The 23,685-nt window shown below is 49.1% G+C and overlaps 1 protein-coding gene and 1 long non-coding RNA gene across 2 annotated transcripts; one reads left to right on the top strand and one right to left on the bottom strand.

The window, feature by feature from the left end:
* The first annotated feature begins 13,717 nt into the window (after positions 1–13,717).
* Positions 13,718–22,297, top strand: LOC148121688 (sepiapterin reductase-like). Its single transcript, XM_087907068.1, has 3 exons — positions 13,718–14,071; positions 14,407–14,697; positions 21,009–22,297. The coding sequence occupies exons 1-3, from the start codon at positions 13,765–13,767 to the stop codon at positions 21,197–21,199; spliced, it is 789 nt and encodes a 262-aa protein (XP_087763194.1). The 5' UTR covers positions 13,718–13,764; the 3' UTR covers positions 21,200–22,297.
* On the bottom strand, positions 15,244–19,253 carry LOC148121689 (uncharacterized). Its single transcript, XR_015738082.1, has 2 exons — positions 16,910–19,253; positions 15,244–16,449 (listed from the first exon to the last, which is right to left on the bottom strand). It is a non-coding gene; the product is annotated as an uncharacterized LOC148121689 (long non-coding RNA).
* Positions 22,298–23,685: the final 1,388 nt, after the last annotated feature.

Here is a 23,685-nt window from a genome sequence, read left to right as displayed (position 1 = left end):
TCTTACCATATGAGCCTCAGGAGAAAGAAGATGAGAAGAATTCCAGGTAGGGTGGCAGAAGGCATAGCATGCCTGCCACCCTGTGCTGCCAGCCTAGGAGGATCCACCTTGCCCACCTATCCCACCTGTGCTGTCCTGCTGATTCCCTCATGAGCAGCAGCCTGGACATCAGTGAGAATTTTTCACAGTCTAAGATCAGGTTGTGTGGCAGCCTGATGGGGAGTGCCCAGTCATCCCACTCTCTGTACACCTCTTCTAAGTCAGACCAGAATGAGACTGTACATGACACAGGCAACATGTCCTCATGTCCAAAAGAATCTCTGGAGCTCACTGGAGACAGCTCTGAGTGTAACCCCCAAAGGCTCCTCCCTTGGGGATACACTGCAGGAAGAGACCATCGCACAGGAAGTGACTACCACACCGGAAGAGGCCATCACCCAGGAGGTGACCATGACCCAGGAAGTAACCAAAACACAGGAAGCCACCATGACCCAGGAAGAGACCATGACTCAGGAAGAGACCTTCACACAGGAAAAGGCCATCACCCATCAAGTGACCATTACCCAGGAAGCAGTCATGACTCAGGATGGGACCATCATGCAGAAAGCGACCACGACCGAGGAACTGACCATGACCCAGGAACTGACCATGACCGAGGATGAGACCATTAAGCACGAAGCAGTTTTGATCCAAGAACAGACCACCACGCAAGAAAAGACTACAACTCTGGAGGAAGTGACCATCACCAAAGAAGACACCATCATCCAGGAAGACACCATCACCCATGGTCGGCCCCAGGATGCCGGGCAGCTTCCTCCCAAAACTAGAGGCACCACGGCTCGAAGAGGGTCAAGAAAACCACTATGAACTGCCTCAGATACCTGTGTTGCTAACTGCCACCTGCAAAGAGAAACCATGCCTCCTGTAAGAACCAGGCTCCACAGAAAGGGGATCCTGGAGGCACCCACAGAACCAGGTTCATTTTATTTGTACTTTTCTTCCTGTCCTTTGTGATAAGTGATGCCTGTGTCCACTCGTGGCACACTGTGAGCTCAACAACCTGTCACTTCAGAAAGACCAGGTGTCCCCTCAAGTGTGACCTCAGGCTTGTTCAGCAACAAGTGGACAGCAGAGATGCTAAGCCAAGCAGGGAGAGGTGTGGGCAAGGCCAAAGAGAAAAGATTCCTTGAAGTACCAGTCAGGTATTTGGACACTGCAGGGCAGTGCACTAAGTCTTGTGTGTTTTGAAGTCACTAAGAGTCTCCTTCCTGTGTCTTTCTCTTTGAAGCCCTGAAGAGCTCAAGTTCCAGCTCCGCGGCTCACGGGTTGAGGATTGGCCTGAATAAGATTTGACAGTCCCTCTGGGGATCCAGGCCAGATGCCCAGGACACAATCTGGCCACAGGCCCCTCCTGCAAAGGAAGAGCTGTCCACCCCAGAGAACATCTCTCCAGGAACAATCCCAGGCAGGAAGGGTAGGCTTCCTATAGGGTCTAGCTCAGTGTGGAGGGCGGAGGTGCAAAGGTGCCCTATGTTGTCTTGTGTAACAATAGCCTCTTACCCTCTCCCCTGCCTCAGGAAAATATCAGAAATTGCACTCTGGGCAGTGATGTTCTTTGCCCTGTTTCTTGGCAGAGAACATAATCTTCTCCAATGGGTGAGACTTCTCTCCCCAAGGAGAGTATTCCTAGTCAACCTGCCCTAAGTTGGGTTGAGAATGTGTCCTGAAAGCAGCCCTGTAGGACTCCTCTAGAGGGTGGGGTCATGGAAGAACCTTTTGCAAGAATCCCTAAAAGTCATCATACAAGTTCCATTGCTTGAGTCCTCAGATCGAAAGGTTGGAAAAATCTGAGCTGGGGAGTGACTCCAGGGCAGGGGAATCCCCTCTCTCCAATTCTGCCCTCCAGCTACTCACCTCCTACCTTTGCCTGCTTGCTCCTGCTCACCACCATGTGCCACACCATGAAGTGTGATAGGTGTCCTGATAAGGAGGGAACCAGAAAACCTTATGAGGGGTCAGCAACCTGCTGTGGTCCCTGCCTCGAGCCTGCCTAAGTCTGCACTCACTCAGCAGTAAAAATCCTTAAGATTACTTTTATTTCTCTGAGCCTTGCAGAATGCTTCTTACAAAGATAAGCAGGCTTTTCCACTTCTTTGGCGGGGTGGGGTGGGGGGGAGGGCTTCCAGGAAGCTGCCTTGTTCATGCCACAGTTACATTGGTAAAATCTCATCTCGTGTACTTTCTGCCTAGATCGTGTCACCATGTTACAGCATGAGACACAGAGAAGACTGTGACTGATGTGGTGTCCTTCTCTCCAGCTGTCTTCCTAATTAGAACACATGATGACAAGCATCCTATGATAGTCATCTTGCTGGGATATCTTCCCCACTGTGAGAACACATTTATGCCTCTTCTCTGTCCTCTGAGCAACACTAAGCTTATAGGACAGATATTTTTTGTACCCAATCTGAGAGGTATAGCATATGGTAATCCCCAACTAAGGCAGAACCAAAGTAGTGAAGGATCTGTGGGCTGGCACAGTTCAGCGGAAAAGCGCTTGCTGGCACACTGAGTTCCGTCCCCAGCGCCACAATAAATAAATGAATGAATGAATAAATAAATAAATAAATAAATAAATAAATAAATAAATAAGGGGGGGAGAAGCACAGGAAGAAGAAGACGGAAGAGGAGGAGGAGGAAGGAGGAGGAGGAAAGGCAGGGTCTGGGCTGGGAACTAGAAACCCATTTTTCCTCCCCTGTGACCTTGGACGAGTCACTTCACTTCCCCGCGCCCCGTCTGCTACAGGAGAACAGTAACTGTGTCCCAGCGGTGGGACTGCTCAATGGCTTCCATAGATGTATTAGCACATCAATTCGCACAATGCCTTGCTTTGCTCTCTGTGTAACAAGTGCCAGGTAATTAACCAGGTCCGTTCTGGCGGCTCCACGGGCAGCGCCGGTGGAAGCTATCGGAGAAGGAGGCAGGGCAGGGAGAAGAAGGAGCAGGTCCAGGAGCCGGCAAGGTCCCGGGGCTGCACTTGGGCGAGGTCATCCTCACTAACCGCGCTCTCAGGTGAAGGAAGGTGGGAGAACTCATCCCCCAGGACCGACCTCACCAGGACGCTCTCAAAGGAGCTGTGATGGGCAGTTCCACTGCGCGCAGAGCCGGCGCCCGCTCCTGACTGAAGAGCTGCTGCCCGAAGCGAGCGGCGGCCTAACAGAGCCGAGCCTCACCCTCTCTCCAGACAGGCTCCCCAGCAGGGCCTCGCCCAGGACGCGGGACACCCGCCCCTCTGCCAGCCACCGCACTCCGCCCGCTCCCGCCGACCCGGCCCCGCCCCGGTGCCTGAGCGCGGGCCCGATACAGGCCGTGTCTGCGCTCTCGATCTCCCTCAGGAGCCACTTGTGCTCTGCGGCCGTCTTCAGGCTCTCCTCCCCATCTTCGCCCGCTCTAACGGACGGCGCGGCCGCGCAACCCTCACTAACCGTTGACCCCTCGCGTCCGCAACCTAGGTTCCGCGGCCGTTGGACCACCACCCCGCAAAGCGACCCCGCCCTCAGATGCCACGCCCCCAGCGTCAGCCCGGGCGCGAGCGTCGTGCACAGCCGCGTGGGATTTGTAGTTTGCTGAGTCAGGCCGAGCTGGGTTCGTCCATTAACTCAGCAGATCTGCACTAATTGCTGCGACCTTGATATATATAGGCCCAGAGCACTATACGACACCTGTATGCAGTGACATCAACTCAGGCAGTGATATAAACTCTGCACAATTTTTTAAATGTGTAAGGGTATTTTGCATGCATATGTGTCTGTGCACTACAAGTTTGCCTGGTACCCCAGGAAGTCAGAAGAGGATGTGCCATCACCTGGGATTGGAGCTACAGATAGTTGTGAGGCGCCCTGTGGTGCAGGATATGGAACTCCAATCTTCTGGATTGGATAAATGCTCTTATCAACTGAGCCTTCTCCCCAGGCCCTCAATATGAAACCCAGGTTGTCCTGGAACTCAAGATCCTCCTGCCTCCATCTCTTTTTTTTTTCCCTTTGAAATTATAATATAATTACAAGGTTTCTCCCTTTCCTTTCCTCCCTCCAAGCCTCCCATATACCCCTCCCCACTCTCTTTCAAAAAATGGTCTCTCTTTTCACTGCTATCACATGCATACATAAATACAGACATATATATATATATACATATATATATATATATATGTATGTATGTATGTATTACTAAACATAACGTGTTCAGTTTGCAAAATGTAACATGTATTATGTTTGCAGGAATGACAGTTTCTGCCCACTAATATTCCTTAAAAAATACTGACGTGACCCCAGCGGGCTCGCAGAGCAACTGCTAGTCTGGCAGAGACAGCTGTGGGTCCCTGCAAGTTCCCCAGGGGCCATGTCAGAGCAGGCGGGAGTGCGTCCAGGGCAGGCTGGCTGTGGGCAGGCAGGCAGGAGATGGAGACATGGATATGTAAAATGTGATTAAAATATTTATTTGGGGTTATGGAGGAAAAGGGGAGGGGCAGAGAAAGAAAGGGAGAGGGAGAAGGCGAGGGAGAGAAAGAAAGACAGAAACAGAGAAAAGGTGAGAGAGAAAAGACAGAAAACATGTGTGCACAGCCAAGAGAAAGAAAAAAAGAGGTCAAGATGGCGAGGAGGGGTCAGAAGTCGCTGGGAGTGGGCGTGGCTTGCCCCTTAAAGGGACCAGAGATCAAAAGGAATAACATCCACCTCTTTTTTTTATCTATTTATTTTACATCCGACTCCATCCCCATGTCCTCTCTCCCATTCCACTCCACTTCCATCCCCGAATCCCCTCCTCTTCCGTCTCCATCCAGGAAAGGGCAGGTCTCCTAGGATCATCAATAAAGCATGACATATCAAGTTGCAGTATGACTGAGCACCTCCTCTGTATTAAGGCTGGGCAAGGCCACCCAGTATGAGAAGTAAAGTTCAAGAAGCCAGTAAAAGAGTCGGAGACAGACCCTGTTCCCGCTATTAGGAGTCACACAACTGTAGAATATGCAAAGTGCCTATGTTGGTCCCATGCAGGCTTCCTGGTTGCCGGTTCAGTCTTTGTGAGCCCTTATGAACCCAAGTTAGTTGACTCGGTGACCCTTCCCACGGAGTCCTTGATCCCTCGAGCTCCTACACTTCTTTCTCCTCCTCCTCTGCAGGATTCCCGGACTCCACCTGATGTTTGGCTGTGGGTCTCTGCATCTGCCTCCATCAGTTGCTGATAACACCTCTCTGATGACAACTGGGCCAAGCACCTGTCTGATCACAGGAGACAGTCAGTTCAGGCTACTTATCCACTGTTGCTAGGAGCCTAAGATGGCATCCTCCCCATAGACTCCTGCGAGAGTCATCAGTACCAACCCCAAAATGCCACCCCTAGCAAACCCCCTCAGCACTCTCCCTCCTCATACCCCCAACCTGATTGCTCAAGTTTCCATCTCCACCTTCTCTCAGTCCACTCATGAAATCTCTTCTGTTTCCCTTCCCAGAGAGATCCATGCACCCCCATTCCCTTCCACCCACCATGAACTCTTCTTGTTAACTAGTCTCTATGGGTCTGTGGATTGTAGTATACTTAGCCTTTATTTTACAGCTAATACACACTTATGTGTGGGTATACGCTGTGTGTGCCTTTCTCAGTCTGGGTTATCTAACCCAGGGTGGTTTTTCTTTCTAGTTCCATCCACTTGCTTTCAAATTTCCTGGCTTCCTTGCCTAGCATACACACTGGCTCTGGCCCTGGCTTCTTTAGCATAAAATAAAACCAGGTGGAGCATGCTGGGAATCCCAGTATTGGGGGACAGACACAAGAGGATCAGGGAGTCAAGGTCATCTTCCAACACAGAAAGTTTGAGGCCTGTCAAGGAGGAATGATACTCTATTTTAAAAACAAACAACACCTACCCCCAAATCTTAATGCCCCAATCTGAGAAAACAGTGACATAGCAACCCATTACAGCCACATATTCCTTGTGAATCAAAAGATCTTTTTGAAAGAAGAAAATCGGGCATCCAAATGTGCAGGGCTATTTCCTGTGACTCACATCTGGAATTGGCCTGAGCATTGAGTTCATTCTTGTGCACAGCACTGAGGAGCTGTTCTGTACTTACTCCCTGCTGGCCCTGTGGGAGGAACTGACAGGAAGGTTTGGAGAGTATGGAGACCCCCACCTGTGCCAATAAGAAAGGCAGGAGGGCTGGGGGGCCGTCCCACCCGTCAGAAACTCTGATGTTGTGCTGCCCTCTTGTGGCACTTCTGTAGCAGTTCCGTGTTAGTGCACCTGGTTTTCTGGGGTCCCTGCTTCAACTCCTGCCAAAAACTGGGGTGACTGGGTGTGCTGGGAGGTAGGGTGGGGGGAGGCTTCCATTGCTCTGTACCCATCTAACGTGATTTTATCCTTCTTTACTTCATTCCATTTCTACATTATCCTAATAAAAGAACAAATAGCTTTCATAGTTGTTCTGCCCAGGTGATGTCCCTGAAGAAACTGCATAGACCACACTGCTTGTTCTTCCTGGCCCTGCTGCCCCTAATGAGAGACGACTGGGCAAGAAGCAAGATTGTGAAATCTACATCCTGGGCGAGGTTCAGAAGCACAAGAAGCCTGAGACAGTGACTGTCTGTCTGTACAATGCCTGTTAACCTTGTTTGATGTGAGTTCATTGTGCAGAATGCAAGGAAAACAGCCAGCAGGCTTGTTATTGCGGGCCACCCCAGCACCTGGAGATGGAGACAAGTGAATCTCCATTTTTGTTTTGTCATTGTGATTTTTTTCTTTTGGAGACAGTTTTTCTGTTTGGCCCTTCTTCTGTAGACCAGGCTGGCCTTGAACTCACAGAGATCTGCCTGCTTCTGACTCCTGAATGCCAGGATTGTAGGTGTGTGCCACCCTTTGAGACAGATGCATCTAGACCTCACTGGCCTTGAGAAAGCCTGTGTTAAAACAGAAGGTGTACAGCACCCGTGAATTGACATTTGACACTGAACACTTGTGATACGCACACATAACTTGAGCTTGCATGTGTATGTGTTTACAGACACTGGTGCACATGTACACAAGTGTAAACATATACTGTGTGAATGTATGTGCACACACTTAAGTCAAAATAGTGGTTTAAAAAAAAGCACAAGGTCAGCCTGGAGGTGGCATAGATTTTTAATCCCAGCACTTGGGAGGCAGAGGCAGATAGATCTCTGTGAGGTCAAGGTCAGCTTGATCTACAAAACAATATCTAGGAATCCTGGGATACCCACAGAACCCGCTCTATAAAAAAAGAAAAAAAGTACAATAAAGAAACTTCTGGGGGCATCACAATCCCTGACTTCAAACTCTACTACAGAGCTACAGTACTGAAAACAGCCTGGTATTGGCAAAAGAACAGACAGGAGGGCCAATGGAACCAAATAGAAGAAATGGATATCAATCCACACATCTTCAAACACCTGATTTTGGACAAAGAAGCAAAAAATATCAAATGGAAAAAGAAAGTATATTTAACATGTGGTGCTGGCATAACTGGATATCAACATGTAGAACAACGAAAATAGATCCATATCTATCACCGTGCACAAAACTCAAGTCCAAATGGATCAAAGACCTCAACATAAAGCCAGCCACACTGAACCTTACAGAAGAAAAAGTGGGAACCACTTCCTAAATGTAACCCCAACAGCACAGACACTGAGAGAAACAATTAATAAATGGGACCCCCTGAAACTGAAAACCTTCTGTAAAGCAAAGGACATAGTCAACAAGACAAAACGACAGCCTACAGAATGGGAAAAGATATTCACTAACCCCACATCAGACAGAGGTTTGATCTCCAAAATATACAAAGAACTCAAGAAATTGGATACCAAAAGAACACATAATCCAATAAAAAATGGATTTTTTTAAAAATCCTAAGCAGAGAACTCTCAACAGAGGAATCTAAAATGGCTGAAAGGCACTTAAGGAAATGTTCAACATCCTTTGTCATTAGAGAAATGCAAATCAAAACAACTCTGAGATTCCATCTTACACCTATAAGAATGGCCAAGATCGAAAACACTGATGACAACTTATGCAGGAGAGGTTGTGGGGAAAGGGGAACACTTCTGCATTGCTGGTGGGAATGCAAGATGGTGCAGCCCCTTTAGATGTCAGTGTGGCGATTTCTCAGAAAATTAGGAAACAACTTTCCTCAAGACCCAGTAATACCACTTTTGGATATATATATCCAAAGGATGTTCACTTGTGCTGCAAGGACATGTGCTCAACTATGTTCATAGCAGCTTTGTTTGTCATAGCAAGAACCTGGAAACAATCTAAATGCCCCTTGACCAAAGAATGGATAAGGAAAATGTGGTACATTTACACAATGGAGTATTACACAGCAGAAAAAAAATGACATTTTGAATTTTGCAGGAAAGTGAATGGAGCTAGAAAACATCATTTTGAGTGAGGTAACCCAGACCCAGAAAGACAATTACCACATGTGCTCACTCATAGGTGGGTTTTAAACATAAAACAAAGAAAGCCAGCCTACAAACCACAATCCCAGAGAACTCAGACAACAATGAAGACACTAAGAGAAACTTACATAGATCTAATCTACATGGGAAGTAGAAAGTAGAAAAAGACAAGATCTCCTGAGTAAATGGGGAGCATGGGGACCTTGGGGGAGGGTTGAAGTGGGGAGGGGAGAGGCAGGGAGGAGAGCAGAGAAAAATGTAGAGCTCAATAAATATCAATTTAAAAAAAAGGAAGACAGACAGGGTACCAGGGAGTGGGCTATTGCTGTGAAGGGCAGTTAAAAAAAATAAAACAAAAACAAACAAACAAACAAACAAAGCAGCACTAAGTTAGTTGAAGAAACAGGTAGCATCCTGGTGGCCAGACCTAGGAGAATGAGACAGGATGCTGCTGCTGAGAACACTGGGTGGTCCTCTCTGGATGCTAGATGGTTGGCAGAGACCAGCAAACTAAGCTTTGGAGAATCTTATTACTGCTGAGTAAAATTCAGTTGGTGGGCTGACAAGGTGATCCCAGTTTGGTTAGCACTGTTGGGTCACCCGGATGTCTCACCTCTCTGCCTCTCTCATGTCATCTGAGAGACTGGGTGCTTCTCAGAAGCCAAGGCAGAGGGCCATGCACTAGGGAGGAAAGAAGGCCACCTTGATCAATTCTACTGGTGTTAACCCACTTCCCCATCATTGAAATACATGTTTTTTTTATGTTGGAAATAAAAAGGCATTGATAATGAGCTTTGGTTGTTTTCAGACAGGGCCTTTTCTATAATTCGTCGTTGACTGAGCTGGTACTGTGTACCCCATGTTGGCTTTAAATCTGAGGTCGTCTGCCTCAGTTTTCTGAGCTGCTGGGACTATAGCTGTGCCATCTCTTTCCTGTAATACACACTTCTTCTTCTCTGTCTCTATGCGTGTGTTTCTCTTTTCTATGTCTCAACATGTATTTCACACACCCCAGCTTATCATTGAACTTGTGATGTAGCAGGAGGTGCCCTTGAATCCTGAGCCTCCTGACTCACGCACTCACAGCCACGCTAGTTTTATGTGTTGTTGGGGTCAAGTCAGGGTGTTATGCACACTGGATGAGCGCTTTTCCCACTAAGCCAGACCTTCAGCCTATAATGTTCCTTTTTCTTCTGCTTTTCACAGTTCACCACCTAACTTATTTTGACTACTATCTTTTTCAAAAGCTGATTCAAAATGTAAGTACAGGAGGGTAATGCGGAATGGTAATTCCAGTGGGCAGGGTACCGTTCATGTTTCCTGTGTAGGCAGGCTCAGCCTTGGGTAGCCATGTGATGCTGTGCCTGTCACGTTTCAGACTCAGTGGGCCTTGTCAAGTGATAATAGGACCTCATCCCTGTGAGAAACTCTGCACTTTGTTCCTGTCTTTAATGCTGTTTTTTGTACATGATTAATGTTAGGTGCACAGGAACGCCAGGTGGGTTCTTTTCCGGTGTTCACATGGGGCACAGCATTAGAGACTATGAAGAACTTTCACTTGTACTCCATATTCCTCATTGCTCTTTAAACGAGGAAATGTGTCTCACGGTATTGAAGTGCTGACTCAGTGCTTAAGTGCGCTCACTGCTTTTCGACCCTTGTTCAATTCCCAGCAACAAATCATGTGGCTCCCCTGTAACTCCAGCTGCCATGGAGAGATGCCCTTTGCTCTCTACAGGGACTCATATACGCATATGAGCATGCACACAAACACACACAGATGTAATTCTTCTTTAAAAGGTGGGGGTGGGGAGTGTGCTTGAAAACTTCCAAGCCTGGAGACCTGGATTTGATCCTCAGGACCCACATGGTGGAAGTTGAGAACAGACTCCTGGCACCCTCCAAACACCCTTCTCCCTCATAAAAAAAAGAAAAGAAAAGAAAAATCAGGAAAAACAGCCAGGCAGTTGACATGCACTTTTCTTTCTTTCTTTTTTTTTCTTTCTTTTTTTTTTTTTTTTTTTTTTGGTTTTCCGAGACAGGCCATGAACCTGATCCTCCAGTCTCAGTTTTCTGACTGCTAGACTTACAGGCAGCTCACTAAGCTCTGTGATTCTGTCACATTGTTCACAAACTATAAACAGGGCTAGAGAGTCGGCTCAGCAGTTAAGAGCACTTTGTTGTAGAATATTATTTTAACTGTGTAAAGGTGTGTTACATTGGTTTATGCTGCATTTCTTTAATTATGTAAACATGTGTTCTTGTTTCACCTTGCCTGCCTAAGGCACCTACCTGATTCGTCTAAAAAACTGGATGACCAATAGCTAGGCAGGAAAAGGAGAGGCGGGACTGGCAGGCAGAGACAATAAATAGGATGAGGACTCTAGGCTGGGGAGTGAGGGAAGAAGAGAACTAGGGAGAAAGAGAGGGACACATCCGGGACCAGAAGCCAGGTAGCTGCCAGTCAGCTAGACAGAGTAGGACACACAGAGGGAAGAAAGGTAAAACACCCTGAGGCAAAACACACATGAAGAGAAACAGGTGAAGTTATAAGAGCTAGCGGAAACGAGCCTAAGATACGGCCAAACATTCATAACTAGTAAGATGTCTCCGTGTCATGATTTGGGAACTGGTTGGTGGACCAAAAGAAAGTCTGGTATAGCACCTTGCTGCCCTTCCAGAGGTGTCAGGGACCGAAGGCCCCAACATAGAAACTATCTTTCCCTCTCTGGACTGGTATGGAGGTGCGAAAAATAACCAGAGAGTTTACACCATCATCACGGAAGGGCATCTCAGGCTTCTCCCCATCCTGAAGATCTACCGCGCAGCATTTATCATATAAAACATCTTTCATCCCCAGGTAACCCAAGTTGGATACCTCATTAAAATTCTCTTTCTGGGGACTCATGGCTAGGGAAAGACCTGCAACTTAGTCATCAGCTTCGGCAAGCACCTCTCCCCAGGCGATCTACATTTTTAACAAAGGAGAAAGGAGCAGTACTTCCTAGCTTTTGTTAGGGCAGTGACAGCCTGTCTGCAGGGCTATGTGACCACCTCGGGTGGGGCCTATGACTTCAGAACCTGGCTGCCACACCATATAGAAATATGGGTCTACACAGAGGACCATGGTTCAATGCTCAGCACCCACAAGGCAGCTCACAACTGTCTGTATCTCCAGTTTCAGGGGAACCCGACACCCTCTTTTGGCTCCAATGTGCATTTCACAGGTATGGTCAACACATATATAAGCAGGCAAAACGCCCACACACATAAAAATAATAAATGTTTGAAAGAATTTCTAAAAAGATATAAGCTGGTCTCCATATGCTTACTTTCATATGAGGAACTTTTACTATTTTTCTATTTCTCTGTGTTAACACATGTGCCTGTTTGTGTGTGTAGAAATGAGGGGGCAGGGGGTTGTATAGGCCAGAGGACAATGTGTGTAGTTCTTTATGTGTGTCCACCTTTTAAAACGTTTTTAAAAGGCAGATTCTTTCACTGCGTGGAGCAGCTTGCCAAGTAGGCTAGGCTGGCCAGGGAGCCCAGGGATCTGCACTGCTTCACAGTGCTGGGAGTACAAGCACACACCACACCTAGCTTTTTTAGAATGGTTTTTCAAGAGAGAAACTCTCTCTTCATGTATATATGAAGAAACTATATATAGTTTCTCTGTGTGGCCCTGGCTGTCTTGGAACTCTCTCTGTAGACCAAGCTGGCCTCAAACTCAGAGATCCACTTGCCTCTGCCTCCTGAGCACTTGAAGGCAAGAACCATCATCACCCAGCCACACCTATGTTTTAAGGGTTCTGGGGTTCAAACTCAGCAAGGCAAGCACTTCCCTGTCTGGGCTATCTCCCCACCCCACCCCCTTTTTTTCTGTATTGTGCTTGGTATGAAGACAGGATCTTTTTTTTTTTACTTGATTTTTATTGAGCTCTACATTTTCCTCTGCTCCCTTCACCGCCTCTTTCCTTCTCCCTTCAACCCTCCCCCAAGGTTTCCATCCTCCCAATTTACTCAGGAGACCTTGTCTTTTTTTTACTTTCTACCTCCCATGTAGATTAGATCTATGTAAGACTCTCTTAGTGTCCTCATTGTTTGGAGACAGGGTCTTATATAGCCCAGCTGGCCTTGAATTCATCATGTAGTCTGAAAGATCCTTCAACTCCTATTGGAAATAAGATAATAAACTCAAGAGACTCGTGAAAACTAAGTGGTTTTAAATATACAGTTCTGCAGAAAGGTACTCTGTCATAGAGGAAAGGCATAAAAGGCCAAGGTACTGATTTGCTGCATGACAGTGGTTTTAAAAAACCTATCAAGAGACATTCCTGGTCTCTCTTCTATAGGCATATAGGACTTGCAACCCCTAGTTCTCCCATCTCATTGGCCTAGACAAAATCCTCATCCAATAAATAATTTGGAACTTGAGACTGGCCTCTTCTGATTGCTGACTTCCCTATTCTGATCTGGCTAAGAGACCAAGCAAACCACTTGTAGCTTTCTGAAGCAAAGAGGGGCTAGCACTAGCCAGGGAAGAGGAGCTTAGTACTTCCTAAACTTGTTTGTCACTCCAACTACCTCACCTGATTGAGAATGGAGCCTTACAATCTGTTTCTTACACTCCTTATCCTCCGACATTCCCCAAGTGCTGGGTCTACAAGGGTGTACCACTGTGCCTTCCTAAGGAAATTTTTCTTTACCATTTGAGATTATCAAGTGGTTTAATACATGCATGACACGGGTTTATAGTCTAAGGTTGCTGTCCTCTGGTCCCAGGGATCAAGGTGTGTTATTACTGTAACATGAAGGGTTTATGAGATCTTGTTTATGAGATTGTTGCGATTCTCACTCAGCCTTTCCCAGTGTCCTCTTCATTTTCTTCTGGGGTGCTGCTATACTCTTCCAAAGGAAGCTGCTGTCACCCAGGGCGCAAAGGGACCCCAGACTACACAGGCAAGGAAGGACTTCATCCACTGCCATCACTGATCCTTTCCTGGTATGCCCTGTATGGATGAAGACAAACCAACCCAGGTGGAGGAAGCCAATTCTGGAACACGTGGTTCCAGAAAGGGGCTGAGCTTGTGGCAGTAGCTCAAGGGGGAACCAGGCTGCTCTAGGAAGGTGACTGGGATTTCCTATCAGGCCACGCCCCCCTGGTAATTGGTTGGTCTCTTCATCCAGAGGCAGGTGGGTGGTGGCCAAATCTTCCACTACCCAGGCGAAGGGTAGGCCACGCCCCGTGCCGGTTTAGTAGCTGTGAGCGCCATTGAGTTCCAGGCATGGAGGGAGGCGGGTTGGGCCTCACCGTTTGCGTGCTGACTGGGGCCTCCCGGGGCTTCGGCCGCGCCCTGGCCCCGCTGCTGGCCCGGCTGCTGTCGCCCGGTTCGGTGCTGCTTCTGAGCGCACGCAGTGACTCGGCGCTGCGGCAGCTGGAGGAGGAGCTGGGCACACAGCATCCAGGCCTGCGAGTGCTGCGGGCAGCGGCTGACCTCTGCACCGAGGCCGGCGTGCAGCAGCTGTTGTGCGCGGTGCGCGAGCTCCCCAGGCCCGAGGGGCTGCAGCGCCTGCTGCTCATCAACAATGCAGGTGATACCGCCGACCAAACTGGGGCTCCAGGCTCTCACCGTTTGGGTAATACCTGAAAGTCCAGAGTCCAAGTGGAGACTGCCTGGTTGTCTCCTATAGAACTTTCTAGACCGCCTTGAGCAGTGCCTCCTGGTGGGAGCCTGAGTCAAGACATCAGCTCTCTAAACAAATCCTCTGCTTTTCTGAAGAGCACTCAGACAGGTGTATTCTTAGCTTGCTTTAGGGGATCAACAGAGCTGGGTGGGGTAGGTGGGTAAAATAGATGAAGAGAGACTGTGAAAGACTGAGAATAAAGCCCCTGCTGCTGTGTCATTTATTCGGTCCTGTTTTCTCAGGCTCTCTTGGGGATGTTTCCAAAGGCTTCCTGAACGTGACCGACCCAGCTGATGTGAACAATTACTGGACTCTGAACCTGACCTCCATGCTCTGCTTGACCTCAGGCACCCTGAATGCCTTCCCGGATAGCCCTGGCCTCAGCAAGACGGTGGTTAACATCTCCTCTCTGTGTGCCCTGCAGCCCTATAAGGGCTGGGCGCTGTACTGCGCCGGGAAGGCTGCCCGAGACATGTTGTACCAGGTCCTAGCTGCTGAGGAACCTGGCGTGAGGGTGCTAAGCTATGCTCCAGGTAGGTGGGTGGTACTGCCCTTGATGCCTCCCGACCTGGCTGGTACTTTTCTGGGGACTGGGCAAGGTGGGGAGCCTGGTCTGTATTCTTGGTTAAGAATCCCAAGAATATATTGCACCCCTCAGTCATGACTCTTCATCTTGCAAGGAAAATACAGGCACCAAGTAGTTAGAGTGGCCAGGGGCAGAGGAACTCAGTGTTGGGAGTTGCCTGGCTAGCAGGTGGGACAGAACACCCATACACATAAACAAAAATAAATTAAAGTTAAGAAACAAAAGACTGCATTACCTTTAGATGTTTAGCTGTCTGCTTTTCTCCCCCAAGGGCCACGTATTATTTCTCCATGTATCCTCAACAAAGTTTCATGGAGGCGGGCCGCAATAAATGCTCAAAGACAAGCAGGCAGGCATTGTTGCGTGGTGAGCGGCCCCAGAACTGTGCGGGAACACTGATGGGGTGGGAAAGAGGGGCCAGGATGAATAAGATAGGGCCCGGTTTGTCCCGCGCTACCGTCTCGCCAGCAAGAACCACGCGGTACACATAGGATTCTTCTGCAGTAAAGCTTTAATGCCCCTTGGGAGAGCGGGCATCAGCCAACATGGCGGAGACCCAGATAAGATGGAACCCATCCCTTATATAGGAAACAGACCCTGCTTTGGACGTGTCACTCTTTGATTGGTTCACTGCCCATTATCCCAGATGATGCCTCGGGAGTAGGCAGGGACACAGCGGTAGAGAGTTACCAAGCACGTGCGCTGGGATTAAAGGCGTGTGCTACATCACCTTGAACTCAGAGATCTGCTTGTCTCTGCCTCCCAGGCATCAGGACTAAAGGCGTGTGCCGCCACACCTTGGGGTCACAGAGGTCAATCTCTACCTTTGTTCCTAGAAGCAATGGAGAATGTGGTCCGGCCCTCCACATATCCCCCTTTTTTTACTTCTTTGCAGAAAGGCAACTCCCTAGGAAGGTAAAGATAGAGGTCGCACTTCCCAAAATGAAAACATTACGATGGGCTTGCACGGAATCTGTCCCTAGGCTCATGACACCTGGAACCTATCCGGCCTGCCCTCTGCCAATTTTCTGGGAAAGGGAATATACGGCAGGAAACCCTTAAGCAAAGCGACTTATCTCTCAGAGAGGGCCATTCTCTGTGCGATGCTCTTCAGCTCGACAACCTTTAGGGCTAGCTAAGCCAAGCACTCCACCCTGTGCAATGGACCACAGTCCTAGGGGTGCAGGAGCTGGTTGGCTTAAACCTTACTGCTTTAACATAAATAACCACACATCAGTAGAGGCCCCCTGTTCCAGGGCAGCCAGCGCTTGTTCAATAACCACTTTGTCCCTACGATTTTGGGATTTGAGTCAGCAGACCATCCAGAGGAGAAACACTAATCCATAGCATAGGACTGTTCCAAAACATTTCCACCCCCACCCATTCTTTGAAGTAGGGGAAGAAAGATACGACCCAGGACTGTAATCCTATGGCCAAGCTTATAAATCATCTCTAGGACGGTAGGGGGAGGGGGCCCAGAGTCATATTGGTTGTAAAAAGTCAAGGAAACACCGCCATCCTATGGCTGACTGGTAACAGCTTCGGGAAAGCTGAGAGTGTCCTCCATCGGTGCTCTGTCATCCATCTGCAAAATGGCAGGAGGAACAGCAGCCAGGTCCTCAGGCGAATCCGTGTGTTGTAGATCACTCTTCACTGTTCGGGTCAATCGCTCTGGCAGCCAGAATGGGCTTTCTTGATCCTGTGGGAAGACACAAACAGCTCCCCTGGATCTCAATAAGATGGGATCCGGGCCTTTCCATTCATTAGAAAGCACATCTTTCCACTTAACCAAATCTTTGGGCCGCTGCGGATCCGAACAATGTCGTGTTGCAGCATTTTGGCCATTATCATCCAAATTTTAAAAATTTATAATGAACAGAGCCATGGCGATGGCCATTCTTGGCATCAGGGGCAGTTCCTTTATTATTCCCCCCTTTTTGTTTAAATAGATATTTATCCAATTTTTAATTTAAATAACCATGGCATTTTGTAACCTATCTTGAAGATACCCATAGTGTTTAGCAGAAATAACTGACAGGATAAGGGAAACTGATAGCAAGCAATAACTGACAAAACAAGGGGAAATCTAGCAGCATAGCAATGGCACAGCAACAACAACATTGCAATGTACAACAACAACATAGCAATAACTGACAGACCAAGGGCAGGAGCTGGACCATCCCTCAGGAACCCGCCAGCTCCGCAGCAATCAGGCCAGACAGCTCCATAGCAGAGGCTTTGTCCTCAGGCCTCTGGACAGATGAATCCACAGCATGAATAGTAGTACTTCTAGAAAAAAAAAACATAAACTCTTCTCCCAAAATAACATTTAAGAGTATTAAAAAACTCAGTGTAAAAATTTAGCACAGTCAGTACTGGAAGTAGGCTGGTCTTGAACTTAGAGATCTACAGGTCTCTGTTTTAAAGAGCAGATCTTGTTTGTCTGTGCCATTACAGCAGGCCCTGTTTGTTGATATTAGATTTAAGATTTATTGGCTCCCGTATTTCTTGCCAGTATGGTGGCCTCGGGCTCCAGAGCCCGCCCACCATCCAAGGGCTGTGTGCGCTGTGTGTGGCCCTGGGCCTGTTCACTGCGCGGCTCCGTGTGTCCCAGGCCAGGAAGTGGCGGCTCCACCCCCAGGCGCCCCTGCCTTCCTTGCGGGGCTAGCCTAGTTCTCTGAGGCTGTGTTGGTGGCGGAGTGTGGCGGGAGCCGACACTCAGACCGAGGCAGCACAGGCGGCAACATCTCAAGGTCCGCGCCAGAGCCTGCGGCTCAAGGGGCCGATGGGAGAGGCGGCGAACAGGGCCGCTTCCCTACTAGCCAACTCTCAACACCTGTGCCACAGCAAAAGCGGCTGTAAACTCTCACAGATCCAGCCAACGACCCAATCACTTTAAAAATCTAAGGGCTTTTTGTATCTACCTCCCTGTGGATCCTGAAACATTAGATTTAAAACCAAATAGTTGTAAGCTGTCATGTGGTCACTGGGGAATTGAACTCACGACCCTTGGAAGAGCAGGCAGCATTCTTAACCCCTATGCTATCTATTCAGTTTCTTATTTAGATGGAAAATCTCTCGGGCTAGTAGCCAGCATTGTTTGTCCCGCCCGTTGCCCCAGGCTGTTACCTAGGATCAGCACAGCTCAGCTCAGCCAAGCGGAACAGAAGCCATTCCAGCCTCAGAGCCCCTCACAGTTTCAGGCACATTGCAAGCCTTCTGACCTGGCAGCTTGTGGCACCGTTCTCATTCTCGGTACTGCTGTGATACCCTCCAGGCCAGGCACCAACTGAGCCTGCGCAATATGTCTCCCACCATAGCCACAGAGCAAAGCTCCGCTCCAGCCGCCCTCCAGCCCCAGCTGCACCCACTCCGAGCCCAAACCGGTGCACGGAGCAAAGCTGAACTCAGAGAAGCAGGCTTGAAAGGACCTCATTTAATCTTTAAGGGAATTTGGGCGTCGTTTAGTCTCTTTGGCTGCTTCCTGCTGTTATTGGGCCGCTGAATTTTAGGGGTATACATTACAACATTTCAGGAGGTCTCGGTGATTCAAACCACATAAATCCCAAGTACACCCTTAGGCTCTCCCCCTCCGTGGAGACGAAAACAGAACCTCTCCCCCACAACATCACACTCTCAAGCCCATGCCTTAAATCTAAACTACCTTTTTTAGCAGCTCCCAAATTCAAATATCCCTCTCCTGTCCAGTACACAAAAAACAACACGAACAACACAACACAAAGCCTTCGACCCTGCAAATCAGCCTTCTCCCCCATCTCCACTCTCCCAAAATCACCGGGAGGTCCTTTTTAACTTATTTTTTCTTTTTTTCTGTCTCCCCCATTCTTTACCGGAGGGTCCTTTTTAACTTATTTTCTTTTCTGTCTCCCCCATTCTTTACCGGAGGGTCATTTTTTAACTTATCTGGGTGCGCGCACAACCTCCCACTGCTGCTCAGTTTCTGATATGCTCTCTGTACTTTAGAACGTACCTCTCTAAGCTTGCATGCCTGCAGTTCTGAATCCTCCTTGTGTCCAAGGGGTCTCCGGCGGTGCAAAGTTCTTCTTTTTCCCGGGTATCAGCACCAGATGTCCCGCGCTACCGTCTCGCCAGCAAGAACCACGCGGTACACATAGGATTCTTCTGCAGTAAAGCTTTAATGCCCCTTGGGAGAGCGGGCATCAGCCAACATGGCGGAGACCCAGATAAGATGGAACCCATCCCTTATATAGGAAACAGACCCTGCTTTGGACGTGTCACTCTTTGATTGGTTCACTGCCCATTATCCCAGATGATGCCTCGGGAGTAGGCAGGGACACAGCGGTAGAGAGTTACCAAGCACGTGCGCTGGGATTAAAGGCGTGTGCTACATCACCTTGAACTCAGAGATCTGCTTGTCTCTGCCTCCCAGGCATCAGGACTAAAGGCGTGTGCCGCCACACCTTGGGGTCACAGAGGTCAATCTCTACCTTTGTTCCTAGAAGCAATGGAGAATGTGGTCCGGCCCTCCACACCGGTTCTCATGAAAATTCCAGGGTGTGTGGTCTTCTGACTCCTTGTCTTGTCTGACTAGCCTCTTAAGATGCCACAGGGCTGGGGTTTTTCTTCTAGGCTTGTGATTTCTGTGGTTAGAAGGTAGCAATATGTGGTGGACTGTCGGAGAACTCAAGGGTGAGATGCAGTTGTCTGTACCCCTTTGGACTAGGTCAGGAGCCCGGAGGCAGGGAGACAAAACGGTCTGTCTAATGCTGGAGTGAGGCAGGACCAGGATCCAAACTGGCTTCTAACTTCTTGGTCTTTGTTGGGTCTCCTCATGTGACCTAGTCCTTGCCCTACACACACACACACACACACACATGATATTGCTTGTTTTCCTCTGAGCTCAGCCGAGACTCATTCAGACAGTCGTGATCACCTGTAAAGCACAGCTGGGGGCAAGGAGCTGCTTCGAGATGGGCACAGAGCTAAGTTAGCTGCCTCAGATGTCATGGAGGACCTGAGAGCCTAGGAATCCCCCGCTGCCTGAAGACAAACAGAAACACTCCAATTTTCACTTCAGTCTCCAGAAGAGAAAGCACGTTTCTAGCATGTTTCCTAAGATAGAAAAATCTGGAAAGATAGCAACTGGGTGTGGTAGACTGCTTGAGGGGTGAGAACAGGAGTTCAAGTTCAGCACTTTCTAGACAGCCAGTTAGGGGCTGCAAGAGCTACACAAAACTATGGGCGGGGCACACTAGAGGACCTTCGAATGAAGCAAAGTGATTCTTCTTCCAGCCTTGGTTTCCATTTTTCTGTCTCTGACCACCATTAAAAATGTGGTAGACTGCACAGTTCCTTGAGGGCTGTTTATTAGCAGGTGGGAGAGATTCTCCAGAAATGCAAGGAAAAGTAAGAAAACTTGTTAGAGAGCGACAAGTCCTGAGAGAGAGAGAAACGGGGTTGGGGGATGTTTGTGGGTGTTTTTGCCTGAAGTATATCTGTTCATCACATGCAGTGCCAGCAGAGGCCAGAAGAGGGCATCATATCTCCTGTAACTGAAGCCACAAATGGTTGTGAGCTGCTACATTGGTACTGAGATTCAGACCCTGGTTATCTGCAAGAACAGCATGTGCTCTTAACAGGGAGCCATTTCTCTCTCTAATCCCCTACATTTGGCTTTTTGCTGGGGATCTGAACTCAGGTCCCAATGCTTGTATACCAAGTACTTTACCAACTGAGCCCCCATCCAGGGACTTTGAGGAGCTGTGTGAGCCAACAAAGTGCAGCCAGATGAATTTGTCAGAGAGCTTAATGGGGTGTTAAAGAAAAGAGAAATGGCAAAGTTATGGCATGGACCTGCTTGAGACCGTGCTGGACGTCTCACATGGTCCCTGGTTGGACGTCAGAGGAGTAGGGAACCTGCAGGGTCCATGTATGCAAGGATACAAGTAGGAAAGTTGGGAAGAGGTGTTATATGGACAAGAGAGGATGATCTTGATTTTAAACCATGCTTAATAGACTTTAGCTTTGAGTCCAAAACTCAGTAGTAATGTGAGCTGGTCATGGTGGCCCTCACCTATAATCGCAGTACTAGAGAGGCTAAGGCAGGAGGAAGCCTGAATTTCAAGAGAGAAATCCATAGAGAGAACATAACTGAAAAAAAGAAAAAGATGTAAAAGGCGACATAATAGAACCTCAGGCCAGACCTGACTGGGCTGCACCCTCCACACAGCGGGGAGCTACAACCTCTGTCCTTCTCTTGTACTTTCTGTCCTCTAGGTCCCTTGGACACAGACATGCAGCAGTTGGCTCGAGAAACCTCCAACGACCCAGAGTTAAGAAACGGACTGCAGAAGCTGAAGTTGAATGAGGAGCTGGTGGATTGTGGGACATCAGCCCAGAAACTACTGAGCTTGCTGCAAAAGGACACCTTCCAGTCTGGAGCCCACATAGACTTCTATGACAGTTAAAGTCCGTGTCCTATCACAGTGCCCTCCCCCAGCCCTGCCTAACACAAACGTAAGCCCTCAGACCCAGCCAGCAGGGCGTGGCTGGCATCATCAGTCATCAAAAGGCTTCTGCGGGGACTTGAGAGAGAGCATTGTTGGGTACTGGTATCCCCAGAAAGAGAACTGTGGAGCCGGGAAGAGGAGGAGAAGCTGAGACACTGGAGAGGAGGCTGAGCGTCTTGCCTGTGGGGTGAAGAGGGTGTGCCCTGATGCAGAAAGAGGACCGAGGGCATCACGGCGATGGTCCTTGAACTTCCCATCTTTGTTCTGCTGCCGTCTTCCTCTGACACCCACCGTTTCTCCCCCGACTCTGGTCCAAATACATAGTTGTAAGGCAGGAGCAGTAGAGTGCGTGTTGCCCTTCGTGGATGCCTGCTGTCCTCTTCTAGAGGTCATTAGCTAGGGTGTCCTGAGCGTGTCACTGCTTGCTCTTCCCAGAGTATTGCCAGGCAGCTGTCTGCCTCCTTTCGTTGAGGCCCACATAGTGGTTATTATAGGTCCAAAGTCATTCAGGTAGAAATGCCAGGACGCCTGTGCCTTTGTCATGCTTCTGTCCACACAGACCCACCTTTCCTGCCATTTTCTGGGGGGTCCTAGAGCTAGCCGGTGAGTATCCATCCTCAGCGCCCAATGCACAGCAGACAGCCCTCACCAGTGAGGATCTGGATTTCTAGTTCCACCCCTTGCCAACCCAGAAGCTCTGTAAATAGGCCCAGGCTCCTGTGGTGACCTCTAGCCCACCTTTCTGTTTGTGTTAAAAGAACTCGCTGGTCCTCCTTGTGCCCAGCAGAGGGCGCATTGGGGCTGTGCAGCGTGAAAAGGTGGGGCTTGCTTGCCCTTTCTGCAGGGAATACCACAACTGTTGAGGATTCCCCAAGGTGGAAGGGGGTAACTTCTATCACCTTTCCCAGTGGAGTCTTTACCCTCTCTGGAATGGAAATGGCCGCTTCAGACTTCTGCTCCACTGACCAGCTGGTAACCCACAGCAAGTTGCTCTTGTGCCTCTGAAATGACTGTATATTACAATGCACTTAAATAAAGCATTGCACCCGTCCAAAAGGGTCATTGTGCATGGCCTAGTGTTTGCAAATGTTTGACACTACATGCTCCCCGGTTGAGAAAGCCCTTTTGCCTCTTTTATTTTTGATAGACCAGAAGTTCAGGGAGAAATACCACATGCCTCCACAAGGTGGCAAGACTTTCTCGTGTCTTCCAAGGACAGAGGCTTCAGGGTGTTGTAAGTGGTCTGTCCTCTAGACTCACAGGAACTCAGAGAATTGAGGAAGGGCAGAAAGGGATAGAGCCACTCTCCTTGACAGGCCCCAAGGCTTCCCTAGTGACCCACGACCATCTCTGCCCACAGGGATTTCCCCAGCATCAATTCCAGCCCTGGCTTCAGTGTCTCCAGAACATTCAGCCCTGGGGCTTTGGTGCTGCCCTCCAGGGCCTAACCATCTGTCTCCTGGAGTTCTTAGCTTGGCCTTAGCTAACCCACACAAGAGTACGCGCAAGCGCACACAGAAATACCTGCCTGCACATACAGAGTCCAGATGCGCGGGTGAACAGGGCTGCGTGCAGCTGCCCCCTGAGGGACTAGGGAGGGAAATACTCCAGGCTTATCCCCACAGAGCTGTGGTATCTCTGCCTAGGAGTGGAACCAGCTGAGGTCAGTGTGGTCAGGAACCTCCCCCATGACTGTGCCCACATGCCCCACACCAAAACTGAAGGGGCTCCGTTGTCAGCAAAGCCTGGAGATGTCAGCTGCTCCTCAGCCCCTGTCTCTGGATCAGTTTTCGAGGATGCGCTTCATCCCTCTGTGTCCCATGTCTCACCTCAAGGAGTGGCACCTTGGGACTCTGCTTTCTGGCCTCCACCCACATCCTTCCCAAAGAACATGGTCTTACATGCTAATGTGTGCAGCAATTCTGACTCATGTGGCATGTGTGCACACCCCGTGTGAGCATGCTAAGAGGGCCCAGCTGTGTCCTTCACCCAGGATGAGGGAAGTAAGCAATGAGCCTTTCCCATCCACTGGAGAAGGGGCAGCACTCGGTGACATCTGTCCCACACGGCGACATCTGTCCAACATGGATTACATCTCAGTGACTGGATGTCATGAGCTTGGAATCCCCGAGAGAGTATGCTGGAAAACTAGTGGGAGAAGCCTGAACCTTTGTTGGGGCCAGCTGGAGGGAGGGGTTAAGTGAGGGAGTTGCTGAAGAGAGGAGAGGAAGCTGTCCTTGCCCTCCCTGTCTTCTCTCTGTAGTTTGGAGGCAGGGACAGGTTCTGGGCATGTCAGACATAGTGCAGCCCACTGTTGGAGGCCTGAGTTACCTTCCTTTCCAGAACTTATCATTTGCCCCAAAGAAAATGGAACCTTCATGCCTAATAGCACTAGCTGGAGTTAGGAGGCTGGGCTTAATATTTAATGAAGAGGTGGGAGGAGA

This window comes from Myodes glareolus, chromosome 6 (genome assembly GCF_982192425.1).
Source record: "Myodes glareolus chromosome 6, mMyoGla1.1, whole genome shotgun sequence".
NCBI lineage: Eukaryota > Metazoa > Chordata > Mammalia > Rodentia > Cricetidae > Myodes > Myodes glareolus.
Note: the sequence above shows the minus strand (reverse complement) of the source record. Positions and strands in the feature narration are given on the sequence as shown.